The sequence below is a fragment of the Protopterus annectens genome, chromosome 2.part2 (genome assembly GCF_019279795.1).
Source record: "Protopterus annectens isolate FY-2018-M chromosome 2.part2, PAN1.0, whole genome shotgun sequence".
NCBI lineage: Eukaryota > Metazoa > Chordata > Ceratodontiformes > Protopteridae > Protopterus > Protopterus annectens.
Window position 1 is genome coordinate 770,738,305 of NC_056730.1, and position 22,585 is coordinate 770,760,889.

Sequence of the window (22,585 nt, forward strand, 5' to 3'; positions counted from 1 at the left end):
GTCCTTGATAGTAATTGTTGCTCAAAAGGAATGTACTAGTCACTGTATGGTACAATAAGTGGGGTGGGTAGGATGTATTCTTCATTGTTAGAAGAAGCAATGGCACTAAAGTGTAGAATAGGACTGATGTCTTTAAGTGTAAAACATGCATAGATCCTTAATTGGATTTCACTGGGTGGGTTGGCATCACATGACAATGTATTCATCTATTTAAAATGTTTTAAGATAGGTTTTACTTGCATCTGAAGAAGTCTTTGTATTTAACAAGATGAAAAGCACTTCATGTTTATCGTGTATTTTTTTAGTAAAAGCTTACAGAGTGAATTTACTTTGTCCTCTACCTTTCGTTTGCCATTTTTGGTTTTTGGACTTGTAAGAAGTTTGTTTTGTTTGCCTACTTTCTTGGAGTTTTTTGTGTTTTTAATGGCAAACATTAGTGAGGGCAGTGGTAGTAGCAGTCCACTACATTTATCCCAGACACCTCAGCAATACAGTGAACTTTTAGCATTGCTGCAAGTGCTAACTCAAGACTTGAACACGTCAGCTCGACTGGATTCATTAGACCAGCAACGCTAAGAAAGTTTAGTTGTTAATAGTGGTAATTCAGTTGGTTCTGGTGCTCATAATCTGTTATACTCCAATGTTTCTTCCGGCAATTTATCTATGGGTCAAGGAACTCGGAGCCAGGAGCCAGTGGTAACTAACCGTAATCAGGCGTCAGCATCTATGGGGCTTACTAATGCATCGGAGCCAGTGACGTATTGGACATCCATAACTGGATCATGTCAACATTTCGTTCATTCAGGATGGTGACAGCGAGCAACGTACTGAACTGACACAAGGTAACAACATTACTTTTATGAATGTTTAAAACATGAGATTGTCCCTAAAGGTCTCAGAAGTTGGCAGTACCTGAATGGGTTGGAAAAAAACTGCATTTTATATGGAATTGGTTGAGCATTTCAACCAACAGGGGTTTGTGATGCTAAACATCATGAAGAAGCATTATTGTCAACAAATAAAGAGTTTAGCCCCTGAAATCATGTCTCTAAATGAAGAAATTTGTAAACACAAGGATTTTATCAGATATCAGTTTGAATATAAAAGGTTTTTTTAGCAGTATAGAGCAATTCATTGAGAAATTGAAAGCTATTAAACATAAAAAGTTAAACCGGGACATCTTAGCTTACCAGAATGGGACAGCTTACCCTGACCCACCCAATACACAAAACTGGAAGCCGAGACGAACAACACTGTGAACTTGAACCATCAGTCCTAAATGACAGCCAACAGACTGCCAGTAGTAGTGACCTAAATAACATTTGGTCACCTGTGGTCTCAAGGAGTAAGGCGCCTAAAGGAAATAATTCCAGCAACAATAGAAATGATTACCAGACAGACAATAATGCTGGAAATTTTTGGCGGGGCCAGAATGTTTGGCACAACAAGTATCAGAAGAAGCAAGCACAATCCAACAGATACCCACTGAAGAACAAAACGTAGAAGGAGGAGAAGCCTTGGAGAATCAGTATCTGTTGTGTAAAATCCTACAAAATCAAACAGGTGACTTTAAAGTGTATAATTTTTCATCTGTAACAATTGACAAAGTTTTGAAGGGAAGTACTTTTGTTCCAACAATACATTTAAATGTGGCATGGGCCATTATTGACATTAAATGTTTTGTGCGTAAAGCCAATTTCAAGCTTATGTTCAACAATGACACTGTAGTTGGAAACAAAATTTAGAATAGAGAGTGCGTTTAATCCACCATTACATCCAGTACTCGCTTTACTTGTGGGTGTTTGTGAGTTAGACATTCGTTCACTTGTACAGGACAGGGGGCACAGTATAACATGAGTAAGGAAGAGAAGGAGGCCTTGTCTATGATACGTTCTTGTAAGGTCAGGTGTATGAAACCTGACAAGGGTGGAGGTTTGGTCATCATGGACAGCTGGGACTATGAGAAAAGGATGCATAGTGTGTTAGATAACACAACATACCAACATGCATCCTTGAATGAAGTAAATGTTGCCTCTAACAGAATCACAGGATATATTGGGGAATTGTTTATTGACAGTAGAATTGACATACAGGTCTACAATTTCATGACAATTCCCAGTCCAAAGACACCTTTATTATTTGGTATCCCAAAAATACATAAATATATTATGAACCCACCAATGAGGCCCCTAGTCGATGGACATAATTCCATTACGTATGGTTGTGCCAAAGTCGTCGACCACATACTCAAAAAATATGTCGACAGAGTTCCATGTATTTGTAAGGACTCATGGTCCTTCTTGGAACAAATTAACAATTTAGGTTTTGAGGAAGAGTATGGGTTCCTGAAAGTCGACGTGAAGGACCTGTACACCTCACATCCACAACAAACATGTGTTGAGTGGGTAATGTTGTTTCTAAAACAGGAGGGAGCAACTGATTCAGAAATCTTGTTAATAGGTGAACTATTGGACATCATTTTGTCTAACAACTACCTAATGTTTGGAAAAGAATATTACCTCCAAAAGGTAGGTATCACCATGGGGTCCCCCTGTGGCAGCAGTTTCGCCAACTTGGTTATGGCGAAATGGGAAAATGACTTCATCCAAACAAATGTGGATATCAAAAAACATATTCACTTTTATTGTAGATTTTTGGATGATATCTTCATCATAGTCAGAGGTGACCATGTTGCAGCTCATGACCTTGTGTCATATTTCAACAGTACAACCGAGTTTTTGAAATTCACACATCAATATGACAATAATGTAATATCGTACCTGGATGTACTGCTCAGAAAGGATAGACAGAAAAAGGTTATACAGCCACCTTATTCAGAAAGGAGACGCACTCTAACTCCTTTCTGCATTTTTCCAGTAGTCACCCCTTTCACCAAAAATGTGCAGTGGTCAAAGGTCAGCTGGTAAGGGCAGCCAAGATGGTCACAGAGATTTCTCATTTTAAGGTCGAATGTTAACTCCTGAAAAGTATGTTCACAAGTAGGGGATATCCAAACAACTTAGTTGATGACCTCATACATGAAGTCACCTATAAAAGAGACATAGGATTATACCAACCATTATTACAGTTACCAGGTAATTCTTCTGAGGTACAGAACAACATGGAGGTTAGGGAATCAGCTGCACCTACTACAACAAATAAAACTAACTTTCATTTGAGCTTGGTCACCACATTTTCATGTGAAACACACAGTTTTTTGAGTATAGTAAAGAAGAACTGGGAGTTAATAAACAACAATCCATCACATGGTGAAATTTTAGGCCTGTACCCTAGAGTTGTTTTCCATAAAGGATCACATTTGAAAAGCTTACTGGAAAACAAAATGAGAGAAGGGTCAAGAAATGTAGGTATGTTTAGGTGTGGCATGTGTTCACAGTGTAAAGTGGTGGATACAACAAACAATTTTACTGTAAGGAACATCAGATACAAAGTCAACTACACGTTTGATTGTAATTCTCGGATGATTATTTATTTGGCTAGATGCAAGGTTTGTCCAGTTTACTATATTGGCAAAACTGAACGTAAGTTCAAGGAACTCATTTATGAACATCAGTATGCCATAGGCAAAAGTAAACTGGACAATGCACTAGCCAAACATGTAAACGAACACAACACACATAATTTTGGATACATGGTCATCGACCAAATACCCCAGGACCCAAGAGGGGGTCCTTGTACATTACTATTAGAAGCAAGAGCATTATATTGGCAGATTTTGATGAATGCATACAATTTCCCAGGATTGAATGAAACATGTACGATTTCTAGTATTTTAAAACTTAAAACTTTGCACAGATGACTGGAGTATTAACCACATATGAGTTGTGACCAAGTGCTGGGAGTGATAAGATCATCACTTAACTGGTGCATACTTCAAGTTAAAGTTGTTCTTGGTTGTTTTATTGTAAACAGCATGATTCCTTATTGTAACATAGACTACTTGTTTTCCACTTAGAATGAGAATATCATTTTATTTTCCTTGTCTTGTTTTCATTTTTTCTACTTCTTTTGTGTCCTTGATATTAATTGTTGCTCAAAGGGAATGTACTAATCATTGTATGGTACAATAAGTGGAGTGGGTAGGATGTATTCTTCATTGTTAGAAGAAGCAATGGCACTAAAGTGTAAAATAGGACTGATGTCTTTAAGTGTAAAACATGCATAGATCCTTAACTGGATTTCACTGGGTGGGTTGGGATCACATGACAATGTATTCATCTATTTAAAATGTTTTAAGATAAGTTTTACTTGCATCTGAAGAAGTCTTTGTATTTAACAAGACGAAAAGCGCTTCATGTTTATCATGTATTTTTTTAGTAAAAGCTTATAGAGTGGGTTTACTTTTTCCTCTGCCTTTCATTTGCCATTTTTTGGTTTTTGGACTTTTGAGAAGTTTGTTTTATTTGCCTACTTTCTTGGAGATTCAGAGACCACTCGTAAGGCATCAGAATGGTCCGACGTAGCCTGTCCACTAGGATGTTGGACCATCACAGAATGTACGTTATGATCAGAAAGCGACTGGTGGAGATCGCCCATTCCCACACTCTCATGGCCTCGCCACAAAGGGGGTAAGATCTGGTTTGTCCCTGTTGATATACCAGACTACTGACATGTTGTCTGACTGAATGTTAATCATCCCCAAAAGAAGAAAGGCATGAAGGGCCTGCAACACTAGAAGGACCGCCCTCATCTCTAGTATATTGATATGCAAGCTGGTCTCTATGGGGGACCACAGGCCTTCGACTGTCCTGCCCGAACAATGCCCCCCCACCCAAGTTGGGAGGCATCTGTGGTCACTGTGGCTTGGGCCAGGGCTGGAACAAAGGGTCATCCCTCCAAAATGTCTGGACAGCTCATCCACCATATGGGGGATGACTGACACACTCAACTTAGATGGATAGGATAAGTCAATGGTAGCTCAAACAGGAACCATTGAACTGCTAGATTCCACTGAAGAATCTGCATGTGTATCCAAGCACATGGAAGAAGAGTTATGGTTGCCACCATTGAGCCTAAAGCACTCAACACTGATTATGCCATTGGGAAATGAGAACGGTAGATCAGGGAGACATGCATCCTCAGGTTTTGAACTCTCTCCGAGGTCAGGAATATTTTGCACTGAAGAGTATCTATCCTAGCACCAATGTTGTCTATCACCTGTACAGGATCTAGGAGAGATTTGGATGTGTTGATTGTGATGCCCAAACTCAGGGCAAGTGTCAGAAAGTAATCCCTGGTTTGGGAAAGTAGACGCCTAGTGGGAGCAGTGAGGAGCCAATCATCCAGGTACGGACAGATCTGAATCCTCTGAGGCCTCAGGTGAGCCACTACAACCGCCATCACTTTGGTAAACACCCTGGGGGCTGTGGTGAGACCAAAGGGTAGGGCTCAAAATAGATAATGATTGACTCCTAGCTGGAAACAGAGGAACCTCCTGGAGCTTCTGTGCATTTTTATGTGATAGTAAGCATCCTGGAGCTCTAACGAGCACTTCCAGTTACTCTCTTGCAGGTATGGCATGATGGACTGTAGCATGACCATCCAGAACTTCTCTTTGGCAACAGACAGGTTCAGGGTAGAGAAGTCAGGAAAGGGCCTTAAGTCCCCCATTTTCTTTGGCACCAAAAAGAACCTGGAGTAGAAGCCCGATCCGGACTGATCTGGGGGGATGGTTTCAAGGGCTTGTTTTACTAGCAGCTTGGAAATTACCTGTGCTGCTGCCTCCCTTTGCGTGGGTGGAATGTCCAGAAGGTGTCTGGGAGATATGGTAGAACCCATGAAGGGGATAGATTATCCTCTGGATATGATTTGAAGCAGCCAGCGGTCTGTTGTTATGGACTCCCATGCTGCTGGATGCAAGGACAATCGCCCCCTGACCGACTCCAGAGTAGAGCAGTCGGGCAACCCCTCAGGGTTGCTGCCCGGGTCTGTCCGAGAAAGGTTTTTGAGACCCAAAGTTCCGCGGACCCCCTCTGCCTCTGGGCCCGTGTCCATTCTGTCCCCCTCTGCCTCTGGGGGAATTAGAGCCCTGAGTGTCCCGGGAATACTGAGACTTCCACAACCACATCTTCTTTTGCCCTCTCTGGTTCCATGAAAAGGACCTGTGAGGGTTTGAGAAGCGGATCCCAACAGCAGACATGTCTTTCCATCCTTCTCACTCTGGATTAATGTCTCCTTGACTGTCTTACCGAAGAGTGTAGAGCCATCATAAGGGGCATTGGCAAACGACGCCTTAAAGGGTTCAGAAAATTGACAAAACCTGAGCCAGGCATTATGCCTCATGGATATGACAGACCCAGCCGCCCTAGCTGCTCCTTCCGTAGCATGGGAGAGGAGTTGCATGGACGTATTAGATACCGCTTTTAGAGTGGCCATCCTCATGGAGAATGAAGCCTTGTCCTCATGTGACATGGACTTCAGGAAAGACTCCTCTAGCTCTTTTACCAGGTCACATTGGAGTCTAGTGACATGGGCCAAGTAAATTCAGCACCCTGATTAAAAAGGTAGCTGAAGCAGACACCCGTCCATCATCTGTGACTCCAGGTCAGGAAGGTGGACCGAGGAACTCTCCTGAGCAAGTTCCTTCTTAGTGGCTGCTGCTACCACCATGGCATCCACTGGGGAGCCCTTATTCCAGGATGGCCTACCAGTGGGGGGGGGGGTTAAAATTTTATCAGGTAGCTTGAGGATAGGCTCCAAGGTGTCCAGTTCCTTCCAAGCCCACGAAGTGACCAAATCCACCAAAGGATCCTTGGGAGGGGACACCCAAGAAGTAGACAGGCCTGTGCCGAAAGCCTCCAAGAACACAGACTCATCAGAAGAGGGCTTGGGGCAGATCAACCTCCCAACTGGTGCAGGATCTCCATGATGTCTCCAAAGGAGACATCCTAGGGAGGTGATCTTGGGAAACCCTCTCCATCATCTAAATCCATGTCCTCGGAGAGGGACTCGAGGGAGTCCAAGTGCCTCCTCTTGCACGTATGCTTGCGCGGCACATCCCTGGTGGGGCTCTCCGGGGGGTGCTCATAAGCCATTTGTTCCTTGGGGCGTACCGTCTGGAGATCATCGAGAACGGGCTGTCCCTCTGTAAGACAATGGGGACTGATGACAGAGCTGAGGGCATCTGGGAGGAGTCTGAGGGGGCCGGTCAGGGGTTTTGATCCAATGGAGAGGACCCTTTCTACCACATTGAGTGCCAAAGGAGAGCGAGCCTCCTGGGAAGCTAATAAGGAGGCCGGTCTCCCCAGGTCCGATGTGAGAATCGGATCCGGGCCAGAGGTGGACAGAGCTCAGAGGGAGGGGACCTGGCCCGACAAAGTCGGAGCCGATGGAAAAGGTTCCACTCTCTCAAATCCGACACCCAAGCTCCAGCTCCGAGAGTGTCTCGGATCTGAACTGGTCAGATCTGAAATGCTCCAGGCAGTTGTTGGCTTCGAGGAAACAAGTAACGTCGGCGCTGACCAACTGACCAAGTCCAACCTCAGATCCGAGTACACAGAAGCCAAAGGTCAAATTGGAGAAGGAGAAATGGGTTGAAAGAAAGGAAGCGAGCTCCCTCCTTCAGAGGGAGGGGGGCTGGCAAGACCCCCATCTGGATCTGTGTAGAGAGAAAGTGCCTCATCATCTTATCCAGATCCATATCTGACAAGGAGCGAGTAGACCGTGATGAGGCCATGGACTCAGACCTGGCGGGTTGGGGTACTGAGGCCCGAGAGACTGGATGTGCCTATTCTGGCTCCGGGGAGAACCTCAGAGATCAGAGCAAAGGGGAGTCACATGTCCGTGGGGCTTTGCAAGGTGAAGCAAGGTCTGGGGACCTCTTCCTCTTTTCCCTCATCTTCTACTCCCTTTCCATTTCTCTACCTCTCTTCTGCTCCACTACCACAGGCTTAGATGGAGGAGTTTGAGTCCCAGCTTGGGAGGGAGGAGAAGCCAGAGGAAGAGAGGAGGGAGAGCCACTCACAGCAGCCACTTTGACTGAAGCCAAAGACGAGGAAAGAGAGTCGGTAGGAGGAAGAAGACCTTTGAGGGCCAACTTGGCCTTCCTATCCTTTAAGGTGCAGGGGATGAAGCCCACACAAATGTTGCAATCCACACTAAGGTGGGCCACACCCATCCACCACATGCACAGAGTGTGGCTATCCGCTGGGGAGAGCTTATGGCCACACTCTGTGCAGCGCTTAAAGACAACCTTTTCAGCCATACTAAGGAGACAGAAAGCCTTGAAAAAGAAAGGCAAATACTTCCTTAAAATCACTCACACACACACCACAGACCAAACTACTCTAACCTTTTATCTGACAACACTAACAGTCTATGCCAAAGTGATGGGAGGGGAGAAGGGGTACCCATGCTATCCTAATCTGACAAAAAAGTGAAAGTTTTTACTCACAGAAAGTTAAATAACCAACTGCTAGCTGGAGCTCAGAAGACACGAAGTATAAGCAAATCACGGCAAATGAAATCTGGGGATAGAAGGGAGTGGAGGTGTATTATGGGTAAGGGGAGGAGTCTGAAGCTAGGAGCTGATGCTAGTAATAGTTGCCGGCTTGGATCCGATACAGATCCATATTCCCACAGGTTGAAGACCAAATGAAATAAACTACTTCAGATTAAGCAATTTCTGGTGTGAAAACAGAAGTTTGTTTTGCACATTTAAACTTAATTTCCTCAGATGGACTTTTTACTTCTGCCTGCTGTCTGTATGGCAGCACTGTGTTAAACAGTTTTCAGAGGTATAATAGAAATCACACTCCTACACCGATTTATCCTGTAACTTGTAGTATATGGAGTGGATAAAGTTCTGTGCACTGCAAATAATTCTGATCTGGTCTCCCCAATCATAATTATTAGTATGTGCTCTCAATTCAATGTGGAGGTCAAAGTTCACCATTTGACCTTCTCTTTGCTGAGCTCTCATTATAGTTTTTTGACATCCATGTCTCGAAAACATAACAAGTAAGTTAAGATTGGAGACACGATCGTAATCTTGCATATTAAATATTCAGAGTATTTCTAAATTGTCACTGGTAGGTATGTTAACCACATGAGAAAGAGATTTTTTTTTAATGTGTATGAGAGATGAAAACACTTAATCATTTTGTTATTTTATAATACAATGGTCATGACTTCCATTCTATGTCTGATTTGTTTTTATGCATCCAAGACCATTCACTGTTCAAAAATGTTTAACAAGGTTATGATAAACACACAGCAAGAGTCATGACTGAGATTCTAATCACTGCTTCATGGCTCACATTGACTTATGAATCTATTAATATTATCAAGGATTAAACTTCGCATAACAAACAAGGATAATTTGTTTTGCATTCTGCATAAACAATGAAAAATAAATCTGTCTCTTTTTCAGTGCAATCTGTGTTAAATTTAACAAGTAAATTCCTAGGTTAGGGAAGTGCATTCTACTCATACAATAAAGATTCAACATTATTGTTATCACTCATGGTTTTATAACAGATTCAAAGATCCCTTAAGCAGTCTGCATGAAATTAAGAGTTTTGACAGACACTACCCAGACAATGCATTTCAGATTATAATTTTGTTACAGCACTTTGACTGCACAACAAATGCATCTAGTACGTTTAAGCATTACTGCATGTTATGTTTTACTACAATGTGTGATGCAATAGAAGTGAAGAATTTTATCATGTCTTACCAGAAGATGAGGCTGATTTATATCAATATGTTGGAATATGATAAGTTCTTCAACTTCTTCCATAGCTAATCTCCATGGTCTGTGCAGTTTGGCTCTCATATAGTATCTCACTGCACCATGTTCGCCTTTAAAGGATGGAACCAGTGGTCTGTCAGAAGGATAAAATGACACTAAAATAAATATTTTATTGTAATGTTTTAATTCAGGATAAATTCATTTATGCATTTTATCAGTTGCTGGAAGAAAACAATATTAACTCTCCTGTCTTCATTTTGAGTATATATTAATTAGTACAGCTACACTCTGTTCACTTTTCTTTGTAAAATAAATCTTCATTGTAACATACACAAACAATAATGAGTAGAAAGCCATACATTTTTAAGTTTAAAAATTACTGGAACAGTGAAAGTTTATCTATAAGAATGTGTTGGGCCACCAAAATTTTCCAGGTTGTTGATAAATGCTAAAAGGATTCTCAGTCTTCCTTGTGATTAGACAAAAAGTGCAAAGCAGCAGATTTCATTAAGTAGTTTAGTACTGCTTCAAGTACACAAACCCTCTCATCCCCCAGGCTAACTACTACTATCCTTCACAATAGCCAAACTTTGGAACTCTCTCCCCTCTCATCTATGCAATGTACCTAACCATAATAACTTCAAAAGCCAGCTCTTCATATACCTATCCTCCAAATGGGAATGTCCCTCTCATGCTCCTACCTAAAGTACTTCTCAACCGACTGTCTTCCTACCCCCCTTCTTTGTTCTCTTAAACATGTATCTAATTCAGCTTTGTCTCTGTCAACCTGATTTATCCTGATGCATTGATTTAAATACTGTTCATTAAGTAACATAATGTAACCTTACATATATGTAAATATTATCATGTAATGTAATATATGTTCTTGTGGAGCTTTATGTAACATATGTTCTTGTGGAGCTTTTCTGCCCGGGCCTCCACTGAAAACGGACCATCTCGACCCAGTGAACTATCCCAGTCAACAAATGCAAATAAATAAATTAAATTTCAGGGGGTGTGAGAAAGTAGATATATATATCAGACTTAATCAGACGGAACTGTTATTGATTGATTAAATAGTAGCAAATAGAGTGCCTAGTAGACATAGCATTGCTTAATTTATCCCAGAAGATTATAGCATTTCTACCTCACCACATTAATGCTGTTTTTTTCTTTTCATACTATGTTTTGCAATGTGTTCAAGAAGATGGTTTTTATTTCAAAATATAAACCTAAGATGCATGACAAAAATCTGGCACCATGATATTATACTGAAATAAGGTGTGACAAAGCTGATAACTTTCACCTAGGTATTAGTTGATTGGCATACGGCCGGATTCAGCAAGCTCTGCATGGAGTGCCTGAATAGTGCAGGAGCTGCTGCATGCAATATGGCTGATGAGCGATCCAGGAACGAGCCCCCGAGACATGCACGAGCGCTCCTACACTTTTCCCACACAGACACCACTGCTATATGCTAATTACCTCATTTGCTGGTGAAAACCATGCAAATGAGGTGAATTAGTGATCCAGGAAGCAGGCAGGTGTCTGTGCAGGAATAGTGTAACCTGCAGAAATGTATTTGGTTACTAACCGAATACATTTCTACAAATTACAAAAACAGAGGCATGACAGTTCTAAAGAAAGCATGTATTCAATGCAGTAGGCATGCCAATGGCCAAATATATGGCCACTGGCATGAGAAATAGTTGCAAAATGATAAAAAACAACTTTTTTTTTTTGGCCGATCTCGGCAGTTTAAGTGTAGGGCAGCGGTGCAGAAATGGGATCAGCCTGAAAATAACAAAAAAAGTTGGAAATAAGCTTTTAAACTCAAATCAGTATTTTGCCATAACAAATTGTGTTTTAAATAATAAAGCGTGCAGTATTTGAATTCTCCTGGGATTTCCTTTTCTTTCGTACATGCATAAGGCAACAATATCAGGGAATAGTGGTTGCTAAGTGGGAAGGCTGAGTGTGAGTGTGGTAACCATGAATTAGCATTCTGTTTTATACAAATGAGGGGACTGATACTGAATCACAGATTTCCTCTCAGTGTTAGCTTGCACCCAACCATGTAGGTGCAGCAACACCATTGTATAAGTCTAAGAGGTGGATGACATCATAAGGGGGAGTTTCATGGATGCTGTAAGCTTATTGGAGCTCTGTGGCCCGTGTTTGCCCTTAGCTAAGCACAGCTAAGGAAGGGGTGTGTCTGAGGCTGCCTAGCAGTGTTTACATTGCTTAAATGGGTGTGTGTGTGCCACGCACTGGGTTTTAAGCAAACAAAAAAAAAACAGGAAATAGCAGCTCTGTTCACATCTGAGCACTGGGTATGCATGCTGCACCTCGGGGCTTAAACAGAAAGGCAATGGGAAGGGAAAACAGCAGTAGGAATGCAGTCAAGGAGAGGTAGCACAGCTGGCACGTGAAATGTATCAGAATCAGCCATCTGCACATGGAACAGCCTAGCACACTACTATAAACTATGCAAACACCTGCCAGTCTGGTTTTTCCCACAAACTCTACACCACCAGTTTACACAGACAGGGAAATTTTACCTGACAAAACTAACAAAATGTTAGGGGCTGCTGTCGCTCTCATACATCAATATGTGCAAGAGGCTGAGGGTGGTGAGGATGTGAATGCTGATGACCACCCCAGAGTGAGGCAAAGGAGAAGAATGTACAGACCCAGGGTAACCTACCAGGGGCTACATGAGCTGGAGATAGTGGAGCACTATAGGATGGACAGGGACATTCTACAGCAAATTGTTGAGCTTTGCCAGCCAGGGCCTCACACACAGAACCTACAGAGGGGAACTCATCCCAGTGGATACCAAGGTATGTGTAGGCTTAAGAATACTAGCCACAGATACCTTCCAAAGGGCAACTGGGGATATCATGGGGATCTCACGGGCATCAGCATCCAAGGTACACTACCAGTTCCTGGGTGCCATGTCAGCACATGCCGGTGAGCACATATATTTCTTCAGCACCCGTGAGGCGTTGACCAGCAATATGCATCTCTTCCACCAAGTAGCAGAATACCCTGAGGTAGTGGGTGCTATAGACTGCACACACATACACATTAAAGCATCACTCGGAGAGCAAGGTAGGGTCTATATAAACCGCAAGGGCTTCCCCTCAATCAACTGCCTGGTCGTGTGCGATGCCCAGGGCATTATCTTGAATGTGTGTGCTGGCAGCCCAGGAAGCTATCATGCCTCCCACATCTGGCATATGACACAGCTGTACCTGCCATTTGCCAGTGGGGAGATCCCATATGACCATCTAGTAGGGGATGCTGGCTACGCACTGGAGCCATGGCTGATGATACCCCTCCGAAATGCCCATACACCTGAACAAGAACTCCATAATAAGGCACACGCACAAATTAGAATCATAATACAGCATGTGTTTGGGATACTCAAGTCATAGTTCCGCAGCCTGGACATATCCGGTGGAGCCTTGCATAATCTCCAGCTACATGTACACAAATGTTCATAGTATGTGCCATGCTACACAATATGATCCTGCGGAAACAACTCCAGCAGGAACAGCACGGGGCAAGGCCACACAGCCCCCCACCATTGCCATGGTCATCACAAGCACAAAGGAACGTGGAAGAGGAACTACCTGAGTCTGCCCATGTAGGCAGAAGGAGGCATGCCCAGTATGCCCAGGCCTTGATAAAGAGGCAACGCATGGCACATACACTGACACTGTAGGGACTCAGGGAATGACACCTCTCTCTGACTCGTACGTACAGTAAAAGGGATGCCAAACATGACACCACCTGTCCTTCACCATGTACAGGGAGTGTACTATGTGCATCTGCCATAGTCAGCCCTCCAGCACCGTCCTCAATACTGGTGCAGCCACAAGGTAAGTAACTCTTCCTATCAATTGCTGAATGGAGTAGTATGTTCTGATAGTTGTATCTATGGTATGGACATGAGCATGCAAGGGAATTGGGTGGCTGAATGGGATGGCAGCAGATAGTGGACACCTATATGGGCAGCATGAAATCCATAACAAACACTGGTGTCAACATACTAGGCAGTATTAGACAAGGTGACAAATTCCACTACAGTACGTGTGGTGGCCCAAATGTGTGTCCATAGGACACACACATGCATGTCAGTGAGGCTCACATACCCACCACCAGCCTCAGCCAGCAGGACAGGTGTAGATGACCATAAAGATAGGCTGGGCAGGCTAAGGCCTCCAATTAATGGCAATGGTTAACAGCCCCCCCTCCAGACCTATGCAGACAGACTACAACAGGTTTGGCAGTCGGATGTTAGTTCTGAAGGGTAAGAAGTCTGAAACTGAACTGCAGGTCAATAAAACCTAAGAGCTGTACTCTTCTGATATCCCTCCAGTCTGCATGATAGGTCAGAATACAAAATGAAATGGAAGCCAACAAAGTATCTGAAATACCAGTACAGTCATAGTAAATGTTTAAAGTCGTCAGGTGTGCCCCCCCCCCCACAATCCTATGTAGAAATGCAGTAATGTAAGTGTGAGGTGTAATAACAGTGGAGCACAGATTACCCAAACTGGCCCAATCTACAGGATAGATTGTTGCATGTGTACAATATGGAGGGGTTCATGTGTTAGGTTGTTATGTTTTCAATATTGTCTAGAAATGGTCAGCATGTAGGCATGGAGGATTGTGTCTCGGTGACCTATGGGCTGTACTGTGGATGACAGGGCCATGTTACGACAAATGCAGTGCAAACCACAATGCTTCTCAGCAATACCCATGTTAGCAGTCATCCATACTCACTGTCCAGGTGTCAGTAAATGTCACCGTCTGAAAGATGGACATGCCATGAATGTGGGCCTGTGCACACACACAGTACACAGGTGGAAGTACCCTAGACAGAGTGTATATAATGCAACAGTCAACTGCACACAACTTTGGATTTGTACATACAGGTTAGCAGCACATTAGTTGTCTGTGTAGTATGGAATACTGATGTAGTCTGGCCAATCACCGGCAGACCACAAAAGGCACAGTTATGAAGTAATGAGAGACTGCCTACGTCCCCGCACAAGGCTGCATAAGGGGAATATCCCAACTATACTGTAAGTCAGCTGCAAGTAGCTTCCATACCATGCATGCACTCAGCTCACCCCACTATCAGCCACACGTTTATCACAGATCATATCCTTACTGTTGGGAATGAGTACAGTATGACCCCACTTCTGTATGGGAATACCCACCAGAATGCAGCATGCTGAAGAGGTATCCCATGCAGGTGTGCCCCTAGCTGTAAGCAACACCCTGCCTGCATCAAGACCAGTGGATTAATATGGACAGGAACTATTGCAATTAACACCTCACACACTTATGCTGTCAGCCCAGGGGAATCCACTGGCTCACAGCCTGGGAATGTAGGAGTGACAGAATGCACTGGCCTGCTAAAGATGGCCTGCATCACTACAAAATGGCCTACTGTCCTCTGTTAAAAGCCTGTGCCTCACCCTAGTGCCAATGTATGGTATCGCATGGGGTCCCAAATAACAACATAACACAGTCAACAGAACACAAACGCAAGGCCATATTGACAAATCCCAGTAGCATGCCCACCATGTCTTACTGCATGAACTGTGGACCGACCTCTAAATACCGCTGGGATGAAGGGCCAATTATAGGGATACTTCTCAGATTTCGCTCGCATAATGTTAGGAAGAGGACAGAATAACAGATTGGGGGGGTGTAGAAGCATGGACGTCATGGAGTGTATGAAGTCTGAAACTGTGATGTGTGCCCTTACTACCCCTGCCTGCAAACCCAGTAATGGGTGGCTACATACCTGCTCATAAACCACAATCTGAAGGGGAACTCACCAGATATATGAGCCCTGCCTCTGGGTAACCTGGGTGAATCTGTACAGCTGAGAGGTATGGCCACAACAGGATATGGCCATTTTGTTAAGTCAATATATGTATAAAAAGGGATCCTCAGCCACCATAGTACCGAGGTGCCGGACCATTTACACACACCCATCATCTAAGTGTCTGCAGCTACCCCTCAAGAATGGCATGAGTGTGCAAGAATTTGTAGGCTGCGGACCACAATACTGGACACAGCTTCATTCATCTTGTATTTCTCAGGAAATAACTGTGAGCAAATAAGTATATCTGTCAGTAGTTGATGACATAATACATGACAGTGTAAAACAGTACATATGTCTGAATATCTCTGCTAACACCAACTATGTAACACAAGCAGCACAGACAGCAACAGTTACAATATCCCCCTATCTGTTGCCCATTGTGACTCCATATTGTCAACCTATCTACAAACAGGTTGTTAGCTGGATATGTAGAACACCAAACCTGGACTGGAGTACAATCCTACCTGGAATGGATTCACACATTCAGTACGGAAGGTCATACTGGGTATGCTCCTACACTTAGAGAAATGAAGCCCATGTCTGACAACACAGTGGACTATACATATTTGTCATTCGCAGATGTCTGTGCACACACACCAAATTGTACACCATTCATGCTTTGCACACACATTGCATATGAATACTCACACATATCCAAGGCCAACACACTATAATATGTCAAACATACACACACAGAGATGTGAGGAAGAGAGAGACAGACAGTGACAGAGACAATTCCATTATGAGGCCTGTCCCATCCACCACACACTCAATTGGCCGATATCACATGATGTGCTAATGTCAATCACTGTAGACATTCCTTTTGGTAGCCCTCAGCCCTATAGTGTCTGTGGTGCTTGTGATAACTGTGTAACATTTTATGAATTTTATTGTCTGTTAGTAATTGCAGGTGTGGGGGTAGCCACATTCTTTGATTTCCTGTCAATGCCTATTTAAGTGGTACAGTTTGAAATATTTTCTGCTTAACAACCTCAGCTTTGGCCGGCTAAGATCTAGCTGTATTCAACTGGATGTATAAGAGAATTTAAGTACCTTTTAATCTGCACTTTTTTCAAATAATACAGTATTTAAATTGATTTAATTGTGTTGCATGAATATTAACTGAATTGGAAGCTTTGACTCTGTTCTTCATTTAATTTTCCCACCCATCCTCCCTGTTTCTGTTTTGGTGTTGATCTTAATGGCTTTGAAACTGCCCGCCCCTCTTGTAAATTTGTGTTTCGATACTCCTTCTGGGCCCATCTCATTTGCTCACTCAACTGAGTGCAGTGAGATCATATTCTGATTTCAGGCACTCCTACTGTGTACAAAGAGAGCATATGGGAAAGAGAACAAAAAAAAAAAAAAATGTTAAGCTTGTTTCCTACCTTTCCTGTTAAGTGGTCTAGACTGTTTGTAGGCTTCTGAGGCCCAAGCGCTTTTGTGTTGGAGTGAAGACTTCTAGCTTAGTTTTATTTCTTATAACTAGCCAGTTTTCTAGTTTCAGCACTCAAATATGTTTCTTTGAACTCAGCACTTGTTCAGAACTCATTGTAAGCACTACATAAGCTGCAAATTACTACAGGACTCAACTTTCCTCACTTGTCTAAAGGAAAGCAGTTTTTAGTACTTAATAAATAAGCACCTATCCAGGCATGTCTAAGGGTCAGCTCCCAGTGATTTCTCCTGTCTACCTGATGAATCTGGGCATCTTGGGGCAATGCAGCAATTGCCTCATGTACACAGTCAACCCTCTCCTCCTACCACCCAACACTACAACCTGTGAGAGATGCACTTATATAGCCAAACTGGAAGCAAAGCTCTCTTCACCCAAGACTGGACTAGACTGTCAAGAGGAGAAGGTAAACACTTGCACCACACCACACTCATCACATAGTCCCTCAAAACCTACACCACCAAAACACACACATAGAAACATAAAACACACACTTACATTCATGGAGGCTCTCAATAAAAACCTGCCCAAGCATCAGGGACATCCAAAGCATAAACGCAAGCAAACTCCACCCCCCCCAACACAACCCAAATGACACATAGCCCACAAACTCCTTGTGCCACTCAACCACAGCCCATAAGGCATAACAACGTACCCAACACTCTAGTCATAGGTGACTCTATAGTCAGGCACACTGATGTTCCACTCACTAGACTAAACAAGAAGAAAGTTACTGTCAGCTGCCTGCCAGGTGCCAGGATCCACCACACAATGCATGCACTCAGGTCACTCCACAATAAGTACAAATATGACACTGTCATTGTCCATTTTGGTGTGAATGACCTGAGACGTACCTCCCTGGACTACATGAAAAGAGACATGGAGGAGATTTCCGATCTTGTATCCCAGGCAGGTATGACCCTAACCTTGAGTAGCATCCTGCCATCACCCAGAATGATACCACAGTACAAGGACAAAATGATTGACTTCAACAATTGGCTAAGCTTCTGGTGTCATTCTAAGGGGATCCAGTATTTGTCTGCCTGGGACAACATGATCGACAGACCACGATGCTTTGCCAGAGATGGCCTGCACCTGTCACCCTTAGGATTCCGGATACTGGCTAATGCTCTTGCTACCCCTACAGTGCCTTTTTTAGGCAAAGTTCAAATGACAAAGTCACCACCGTAACAGGTACAAGCAAGCAAAATCTGAGGGTAATGAAGTCTAAACCTCAAAATGCACTCACTCGAGAACATTGACATCTGTGCAGTGACAGAGACCTGGCTCAAAGCTCCAGAGAGCACCCCTGCATTACCAGGCTACAATTCATACCACACCTTTCAGCCACCTAACCCAGAATGAAGCACTAAAGGTGGAGGCGTGTCTGTATTCATTAAGGATAGCCACATCTCCAGGCTAGTTGCACAGCATAATGCATCCGAGATTATCCAAGTGCAACCAACTCTGGGCAAGACCACAATCCAGATTGTAGCTTGCTACAGACCCCCCACCATGCCCCAGGATTCCCACTCATCATTTCTTGATACACTGGAAAGTATTAGGGTACAACCCAACACCCTAATAATGGTGATTTCAACTACCCCACCATTAACTGGGAAAACTACTCATGTACCAACTCTTTTGCTCAACGTTTTCTAGAATTCATAAATTCCAACACCTTGGATCAACTTATTCACACCCCACCAGGGGCAGCAATATCTAAGACCTGGTCATTACCAACATGGGAAACCGGTGTTCCACACCAGAGGTCAATTCCTCGTTAGTCAGATCCGACCACAAGCTAATCAGCCTAGACATCCCACCCCCACCCCCAATTAGGGAAACCATCGTAAAAAAACTTCTCCAAAGCCAACTTCACACTTCTTAAGACAGAAGTGGCAAACTTCACGACACCCATGCAGATGGACAATAGAGGTATGACTGCTGAATCCTACACAAATGCACTTTATAAGCACTTACACGAGTGCATGGATCATGCTATCCCTAATAGAACCAAGATGTTATCCTCCAAAAAAAGAAATCCAATCTGGCGGTCCTCTGCCATAAACAAACTCTACAACAGAAGAAAGAAACTGTTGCAAAAAAGACTAAAATCCCATGACTGGAGGAACTCCCTGGTCAACCTCAGTAAGAAGCTGAGATCCCTCATAAAATCCTCCAAAGCTAGTTACGAAAACAAAATTGCCACTGACTCTAAAGACAACCACAAAGCAATCTATAGCTATGTCAAGAATCTCAAAGGCAACACTCAGATCTGCTCTGAGTTACAGCACAATGGCGCTAAATATACAGAACCAACTGATATTGCCAACATCCTAGCAGATAGGTTCAGTGCTAACTTTACCCCCCTCTCTATACTGGAAGAATGCAAAGTTCCTATAATCACTGCTGCACAGGTAAAAAACACACTTTCCAAAGCCAAGAATACAGCATCCATGGGACCTGACAATATCCCAGGCTGCACTCTACATGAACTACAGAATGAACTGGCACCCTACCTAAGTACCATGTTCAATCATAGCCTCACCTCAGGCTTTGTACCCACTGAATGGTGCACCACAATGGTTATCCCACTCCACAAAGGTGGAGCCACGACGGACCCCAGGAACTACTACCCCATTAGCCTGATGAGCCTGGTCTGCAAGGCCATGGAATGTATCATCATGGAACTCATAAACAAAGACATTGGTAATCTCCAAACTCTGGACCCTACCCAGTTTGGATTTGTAAAAGGCAGATCATGTCTCCTACACCTGATTGACTTCTTTGAAGCAGTCACCAAAGCCATAGATGAGGGTAAAATGGTTCACACAGCTTATCTAGATCTCACCAAGGCTTTCGACACCATCCCCCACTCTGGAATTATAGATAAGCTCAATAAACTAGGTATAAATCCCTATGTCACAAGATGGGTTGCCAACTGGCTCATGGACAGAACCCACACTGTGAAAGTAGCGGATTCCAAATCAGACTTCAGACCAGTGACAAGTGGAATACCACAGGGTTCAGTCCTGGGTCCTCTCCTGTTTGGTATCTACTTCTCTGAAGTGCAGGCTAACACAGAAGGTCTTTGGCTAACAAAGTTTGCAGATGACTGCAAACTAGGAGCCATAATCGAAACTCCTAACGATGTGGACAAACTACAAAAGGGCCTCACTGAAACAGATACCTGGTGTCAAAGCCATGGCCTGAAGCTCAATGCCAAAAAGTGTATTGTCATCCCCTTTGGTAAAAACTATGTACCCATGAACTACCACATAGCTACTAAATGCTAAAAATGTGATAAGAGACCTTAGGACACAGGTGGACAGTAGTCTCTATTTTGATAATCACATTGCCACAGTGGTCAGGAAATCCTTCTATGTGGCTCATCTCATCACAAAAGGATTCTCATCCAGAAAAAAAGAGGTCATTGTTCCCCTCTACTCATCACTCATTAGACCCATTATAGAGTACAATGCCCCTTTTGGTATGTACCTCACAAGACATCTACACCAACTGGAAAGACCACAGAAATACCTCACAAAGAGGATTACTGGCCTCAAACAGATGCCCTACGCAGACCGTCTCAAAAAACTACAGCTTTACTTCATCGCATATCGCCTACTCAGGCAGATCTCTGCCTAACTTACAAAGCTATGTCAAACCCAGAGCTGTTGGACATGCTCCACTTAAAGAAATCCCAATCTCTCCGAGCTACACGCTCTAGGGACCTAAACCTTGTCACCACAATAAACAAAACATGCTGGAGGGATAAATTCCTGTCCCACAGACTTCCTATACTCTGGAACAGACTACTTATCTATGTCAAACAGAGTTCCTCGTTAGCACTCTTCAAGAAAAATCTTGATGATTGGATGGGAAATGGGAAATTCACCCCAGGAATCACTTCTGTGGCTCTGCTCGACAGGGGCACAGGAAAAAAAATTTCTTGGGTGGCGAAAGCCAGGGTACATTTTTTGGCTGGGCTTATATAGGCCCTAGGGCCAATAGCCTAGTACCTACCTATTAACCTATGAACATGATATTACAAATCAATATTCATCTAGCATTGTATACCCGGTCCTGTTAAATGTAAAGCTGTGTGCGACTGAGTGCATGTGTGTGTGTGTGTGTGTGTGTGTGTGTGTGTGTGTGTGTGTGTGTGTGTGTGTGTGTGTGTGTGTGTGTGTGTGTGTGATTCCAGAGGAATGATTTATGACCCATTCACACACACTGCACTTCCCATTGCCCATGTTAGCACTCCTGCTGACGTCAGTCACCTTGAAATAACCCTCTGGCCAAATCTCAGCCCTATAAACTACGTGGTGCTTGCGATACGTGCGCAATACTGTAGTGTAGAAAACTAGTTAGGTAGGAGTTCTAATCCCAGCCATGGCAGCTGTGTAACTGTGTGTGTGTGTGTGTGTGTGTGTGTGTGTGTGTGTATGTGGAGAAGAATAATTGTGAGGCTATTCAAACTCACTACACCTCCCATTGCCCAACTTTATCACACCTGCTGATGTCAGCCACCTTGAAATAACCCTCTGGCCAAGTTTCAGCCCTATAAGCTCCGTGGCACTTGCGATAACTGGGTAATACTGTAGTGTAACAAACTAGTTAGGTAGGAGTTATAATCCTGGTCCTGGCAACTGTGATAATGTGTGTATTGATGTGAGAGAGTGTGTGTGCTTCTTTGTTAACACCTGATTTTTGTGGATGTTCACACTTACTACACTTCCCGTACCCCTCCTTTAGCACTGCTGCTGATGTCACTCGCCTTCAAAGATACCTTTGGACAGCTTTCCAACATGTAATCTCCGTGGCACATGCGATAACTGCATAACACTGTAATAGCAATACATAGTCAGGTAGGGGTTTGAAACTCAGTGCTGGTAAGTGTGTGTGTGTGTGTGTGTGTGTGTGTGTGTGTGTGTGTGTGTGTGTGTGTGTGTGTGTGTGTGGGTGTGGGGGTGATTGTGTAGTGACAGGATCCATTGTAGTGTGGGTTTTGCTACATTATTATATTGAGGACCTATATGTCCCAATGTCCACATTACAAGGCCAACAGTTGTCAAACACTGTAGAGGTTGTTGTAGACAATCCACAGCCATAAATGTGTACTGCCATGTGCAATTAGTATGTGACAGTATGGATTAGTAAACAATGTATGCAACCATTATAATACCCAGAGACCACTCTCCACTCACGGATCATACACAAACACGCTTGGCTCTTTCTCTCTTCCTGTCTTACTTTCTCTCTGTTTCTGTCTCTCTCTCTCTTTCTCCCTCTCTGGTAGATGTGGAAATATTCATCTGTTTTGCATAGGCAGCAACTTGACATTTGTAGGTAATGCTCATGATCAATGGCCTGTGCATGAATTGGAGTCCCCCACTTGCTAATTGCATGTGGAACAGCTGTGGTATCATTCCTATAGCCAATTGCATGGAAACACACTCCTATAACTAAGGACTTCATTTGGGTGTTGGCCCTTTTCCTT

At 43.4% G+C, this 22,585-nt stretch overlaps 1 protein-coding gene across 1 annotated transcript in view; it reads right to left on the reverse strand.

Moving 5' to 3' along the window:
- Positions 1–22,585, reverse strand: part of LOC122795805 (arrestin domain-containing protein 3-like) — a 566,617-nt gene that overhangs the window by 330,892 nt on the left and 213,140 nt on the right. Inside the window, exon 3 of the mRNA XM_044064143.1 lies at positions 9,698–9,845. Coding sequence (XP_043920078.1) covers positions 9,698–9,845 — 148 coding nt within the window. The remainder of the gene's footprint in view (positions 1–9,697; positions 9,846–22,585) is intronic.